Source organism: Carassius carassius, chromosome 16 (genome assembly GCF_963082965.1).
Source record: "Carassius carassius chromosome 16, fCarCar2.1, whole genome shotgun sequence".
NCBI lineage: Eukaryota > Metazoa > Chordata > Actinopteri > Cypriniformes > Cyprinidae > Carassius > Carassius carassius.
Genome location: NC_081770.1, coordinates 6,024,763 through 6,030,773, shown reverse-complemented (window position 1 = coordinate 6,030,773; position 6,011 = coordinate 6,024,763). Strand labels below are relative to the sequence as shown.

Genomic DNA, 6,011 nt, shown 5'->3' with positions numbered 1-6,011 from the left:
CCTATTAAGTGCATCCTCATAAGTTACAAGGCCTTCCATAAATCAGATCTGTAGCATGGGAAATTTGATGAAATATAGTAAAAGGTAAAGTGTTCAAATATGTGCAGACTAAAATCACGTTCTACTAAGATACTCTATTATGGCAACATCTCAAAGATGGAGTAATTTATATTTTCACTATAAATCTGTACATTAGCAACCATGGGATATCTGCTTGATACTATAAATAACAGTAAATCACATGCTGGGATTTCTCTTACAATTTCTACCAGGCTTAATTGACAAACACAGGATATGCATTATGAAAGCAGGATGTGAGAGGTGTGAAAAGTTTAGATGAAGCTTCTTAGAAATAACTTCGCTTCTCTTGCTTCTGCCATTATTATTGTTTATCTGCAGGATCTCAATATGATTATATCATGTTATAGACATACAGTGAGCTGCGTATGCCAAGTTATGTTTCACAGACACAAAGTACAGTAGATGGTATTTTCATATTTCTCAGTTTCACAGACTCAAAGTACAGTAGATGTTATTTTCATATTTCTCAACCACAAAGTACGATCTCACAGTTTGGTTTAAGATTGTTTATCAAACAGCAACATTTGATTCAGTGCTTTATTCCACAGTAAAACTGTACTGTATAAAAAAGGAAATCAAACATTGAGATTTATATTAGCAGAACGTAGAAAGAAGACAAAAGCAAACACATGAACAACAAACGTCTAGTAATAGACACATTCTTGCACACTAGCTGTTTGTCCAGCAGATCAAACCACATTTCTTTGCAGAACTACGTCACAAGCAGGTTTCAGTTTGTCTCACAAATGGAGCTGCACGAGTGTTACATGCATTCAGTGAATTACTTACAATTCACTGCAAGTGACCTCAGTACTTTGATGTTTACAATTATAAGTGGACTTAAAAGGGGGCTGATAAATATGCATTAACATTTAACCCCAGAAGCACTCATAAATGACCAGAGTTGTCTGTGTCATTTTAAGCTTGTATGAAATCACTTGTGGTGTTTGTATACAGATAGTTCATGAGCCCAAGACTGCTTGGATGTACTAGGTGTAAAAATCACACCTTCATACATCTCATCCTCCTCTTTAAGTTTCTGAAAGAAAACACAAACACTCTCACAAGATGCACAGATAAAATGAATGAATACAGTTAAAGGGATAGTTCATCCCCAAAAATAATAATTTCTGTGATCATTTACTTACACTCAAGTAGTTCTGAACCTGTTTAAGTTAATTTATTTTGTTGAATGTCAAATTGAATAGTATTGGTAATACTGGTTGATGGTAGCCATTAACCTCCACATTATTTTATTTTTTTCTATACTATGGATGTGAATGGCTACCGGCAACTATTAGGTAACCCACGTTCTGTTTGAAAGAAGCATGAACATCACAGGTTTAAAAATGTCTTGAGAGTGACTAAATGATGACAGAATTGTCATTTTTGGGTGTAATTTTATTCATTTAATTTTATAAGTTCAATTTTCATAATACTTCTCACTTTTGTGACCATGAATCGTTTTGGAAAACCATTTTTCAGTGTTACTTCAGCTCAACAATGAAGTCACTGAAACTCCAGAACAATATTTGATGTGTTTAACATAATAAACGTTGGGGTCCCTGTCACTCTGTCCACTCTTGTTTTGTTATGATAACTGGTTGACTGTAGATTCTCCCTCGTTGCATTAATTATGTATTGGTTCATATATTACTGTACATATCACCTTGCTGTCTGGTATGAGAGCATGTTTAGTCGGTGTGAGGGCTTGACGTCTCTGCTGTTCTTCTTTCCTGGGTCTGATGTCATAAACCAGCACAGCAACAGTAGCCACGCCCACCAGAGCGGAAATGACCAATCGGATCACAGCTTCAGTAAAACCACAGCAGTGGACAGATTCTGAAGGAAAGTAAGAGATGGAGTTTTGCATTTCAGTAAACACTGATACTGATCGCTGTAGCAAATATAATCAGAGGTATGTATGAAGACAATGCAACTGCTTATGTTGTTTTAGTCAGTGAAATAAGTGATATTATGTACTTGATCGATCAAAATTCAGCTCATTCGATCATTATTATCACTTCTGATATACCTGAACATGGTTGACAGTGTTGAGTGTTGTTGAGAAGTGTGGTCTGGTTTGAGAATGAATAAGCCACAACACAGCTGTAGAAATCATCCAGACACTCCACCTCCAGAGGTAGAGAGAGACTGATGCTGAGATCAGACACACTGATGCTGGACAATAAACTGTTTCCTTTGTACCAGGAGAGAGTCACATGACCCACATTCACCACTGAACACAACAATGAACAATTCTGCTGTGATGATGATGAGGGATTTTGTGAAGAGTTACTGCTGATGACAGGAACATGGAGACGAGCTGAAAACGTGAGAGAATGAATACTTTTCAATATCAGCACATGCTAACTGGATATGTTTGATCTTTGCAATAACATCTTCTTGTTGTTTTTTTTTGCAGGGATTTGTGCATTAAAGTGTTCTAAACAACACAGCGCTTTATAAGTAAAAAAATAAAAAATAAGTTCAACACTTGAGACTTGCCATTTCCCTCCCCATTCCACTGCCCACGTCATAAGCAAAAACACAAGAACAGATTGGGCCTCATTTATCAACCGAATGTAAAAACGAGTGCAGCACAAATCAACTTAGGGTAGGGTTAACGTGTGATTTATAAAACGTTATCTCCTGTTATCATGTCATACAAATGATCATAGCTTGATAAATATGGCAGCTAACAAAAATCAGCATTTGAATATTACGCCCCTAAAAATTCACGGTCTAGAAACCTTGCCCCTTGAGTTTACGACATGAAGAAACATAACAGCCAAAGAGAGGAAATGCTCTCATGAAAGAGAAAGTGAGTGTACTCCGAAATCACCAGTTGACCTTGTATAATTGCAAACAGTTATATTAGTACTGTCGTTGTTTACTCACCAAAGACAGTAACACTGAATCTGTATATGATCCTCGCTCTGATTTGATAAAGTCCAGAGTCTGTGATTGTGGTGTCTGTGATGGTTAGAGATCCAGTCGTCTTGTCCAGTGTCAGTCTGTCATTAATTGTGGAGAAGCTTCCAGTCCCTCGGTTGATGGTAGCTATGAGAGTGTTTTCAGATCCAAACCTCCACTGTATCACATCATCTGTCTGTAGTTCAGCATCAGGGTGTAGAGTGACAGAATCTCCCTCCATCACTGACACTGACTCCACTGTGTCTGTATCACCAAACACACCTGGAGAACAGATGCATTTCCAGTTATTACTGACTTCTGAGTAAGGTTTTTTTTTTTCACACATGCATGTTTTAAAACGAGACCATTGTACAAAACACAAGAATGATTTTTGTTTTCGAACAACGATATTATATGTATCTGTGTATTCTGCATATGCATACAGCTTGAGAAGTCTTTGTTGTACATTTGACATCATGTTCATACACTAGGCACCAAACGCACTGAATATTTAATTAATGTAAGATCACAATATGCCAGAATTAAAACCATAACATTTGTATCACTTACCAGCCAAATGGCAAAAGCAAAAACAGCACGAAATAAACGAGTGAAACATCGCCGAACTACTCTCACTCAGGATGTTTGCAGAGAAATGAGGTGTGGTTTAAAGGAAAGTCCTTTTACAGAAGCACACGAGTAATGGCAACTTCAGACTAAACCTGGTGTGGGTTTGAGAGAGAAAGAGAGAGAGAGAGAGAGAGAGATGGGGGGGGTTGGGTTTCTCATAAAGTGTGTGTGGATGATATAGAACTACATTTTTTGAACTGGAGTGCATAATATTAGGTCTTGTAACACATGCTGCTGTTTATAATGTCTCAAACTCTAAACTAATATACAGTAACTTTTGCATTTATGTTATCAAACATATTTAACAGTAACACTGGTTACATTTCTGTCATGTGACTTCTAATCATCTCTCTATATTGTACCCTTAATTCACTTATTGCCACCATCTAATACATAATTTACATAAATATAGGCCTACTACAGTTTCATAAGTTCCTACTCCGGGTAGTCTGTTATCATTATGTTTTAAAATGGACTCATATGATGGCTTAGTAAATTTACAAGCACACACAAGTTGCATACAATTAGTACAGGTCAAACCACATTTGATGCAAATTTTATAGCATGCTCATTTTCAAATATGTAATGTATATATGAAACGACACTTGGTGTTATAATAGTATGCTATAAATGGGAGTGACAGAAGATTTGTTATCTTTCTCTATTTTTAATGCCGTAATCTTGCTCTCTGCTGGAAACCTTTTTTTTTTCCCTATTTAAAAAATGCCTATTTTGTTTTAATATTATATTATATTATATTATATTATATTATATTATATTATATTATATTATATTATATTATATTATATTATATTTTAATAACAAACCAACCCTTTTTATTTGTTACCACCTCCATCCTAGTACATCTCTGCATCTCACTCTATTCTATTCATGCAATTTATTTATTTTCGAAATATTTTCAATTCTTTCAAATTCTTTTAAGCTCATGCTACATGAGCGCCCACTACTGACAAAATCTGCCCGTAAAGAATGTCCATAATAACTGAAGTTTGATTTAAAAGTCGGCTGTGTTCATCTTGAGCCAATGGAGAATGCTGTTTAAAAAGCTAAAAACGCGGTATAGTTTTACAAAGCCTTTACTATAATGCAGTTTTTTTTATTGTTAACTTTACTCACTATGTCTGATGTATTGAATCAAGAGATGTTAGCTACTGCAAGTTTACTCTTCTTGACCAGATTAATTCACAAATGAATAATTGGGACTTTCTAAAAGCACGCTTAACGTGAAAGTACGTGGCTTTATGCATTAAAACAGTGTTTTAAAAAGACCAAACTCAGTAAACAAATTATTAATAAAGCATTCTATTCACATACAAGCAGATATGAGCACAGAATACGAACACAAAGCGTTTAATTTCCAGCCATAACCTGCTTGTCTGTAAATAAAATGTGTTATTAAAAATATTTACTGAGTTCGGTCTTTTTAAAACACGTTTTAATGCATTATGCCACGTTACGCGTTATCCTTTTGGTCTAATGGTTTTCTATGGGAGGAAAACGCTTAACACGTAATTAAACACATTGCATTCTTATTCTAGACTCATCTGCCTGTCAGTGAATAAGATGCTTTATTATTATTAGTTGACTGAGTTTGGTCTTTTAAAAAAACTGTTTTAATGCATTAAGCCACATTAAACGTAGAATGTCCCGAATCATTCCTGCTGATTGAAGAGAATCGGCTCAATGATCACAAAATGGATATCGGAGAAGATACCAATTTAATATAAATAGATGATACTTTATAAAGTTTATCTCAATATTTGACAGTGGCTGCCCAGCTAGAATATTTTTGTTCTTAAAATGTTCTAAGAACATTACCATTGTTCTAACAATGTTTTTAGCGGGTAGTTTTATTTTTGTTCCCAGAATGTTCTCTCTAAATATAGGATAACGTTCTCTAAAAACATTCTAAAAATGTTTATTAATAACATTATTATAACATTATCACCTAACATTCTAATTAAGATTTAAGCAGAGGTTTAGATGCTGATGTCTGTTTCAAAGTAATAGTTTGATTTGATGTCACCATAATGGTGGTAAGTGTTGGCTTTAGTTGTGCAATTTGACACTTGACTTGTCAGTCTTGTTCTTTAGCTGCTGTAATCTTTATTATGGCAAAAACAGCAAGAGAACATGTGCATGATGCTGACTGCTTGCTGATGAATAAGACAGCCTCCCATATGTGGTCTGGTTAGATGGTTTAACCAAACCTAATGTATGATGGTCGTTGCGTATTATTTATTAATGTGACACAGTGGGTCAACAGCCTGAGACCCAACTGAATATAAAGCATCAATTTCAAGAATTCGAATTAAAAATTTTCTTTGTCACACAGACATCAAGATTCAGTATATGACTCTCAG

At 35.1% G+C, this 6,011-nt stretch overlaps 1 protein-coding gene across 2 annotated transcripts in view; it reads right to left on the bottom strand.

The window, feature by feature from the left end:
• Positions 1-550: 550 nt before the first annotated feature.
• LOC132160283 (SLAM family member 9-like) overlaps positions 551-6,011 on the bottom strand; it is a 29,486-nt gene continuing 24,025 nt past the window's right edge. The window contains exons 1-5 of one of the 2 annotated variants that reach the window (XM_059570032.1): positions 3,568-4,113; positions 2,983-3,279; positions 2,117-2,407; positions 1,751-1,923; positions 551-1,120 (exon numbers count right to left, since the gene is read on the bottom strand). In XM_059570032.1, the coding sequence (XP_059426015.1) occupies positions 1,016-1,120; positions 1,751-1,923; positions 2,117-2,407; positions 2,983-3,279; positions 3,568-3,616 (915 nt within the window). In that variant the 5' untranslated portion in view covers positions 3,617-4,113 and the 3' untranslated portion in view covers positions 551-1,015. Of the gene's footprint in view, positions 1,121-1,750; positions 1,924-2,116; positions 2,408-2,982; positions 3,280-3,567; positions 4,114-6,011 lie in introns of those variants that run through there. The other variant, XM_059570031.1, reaches the window with a different exon arrangement.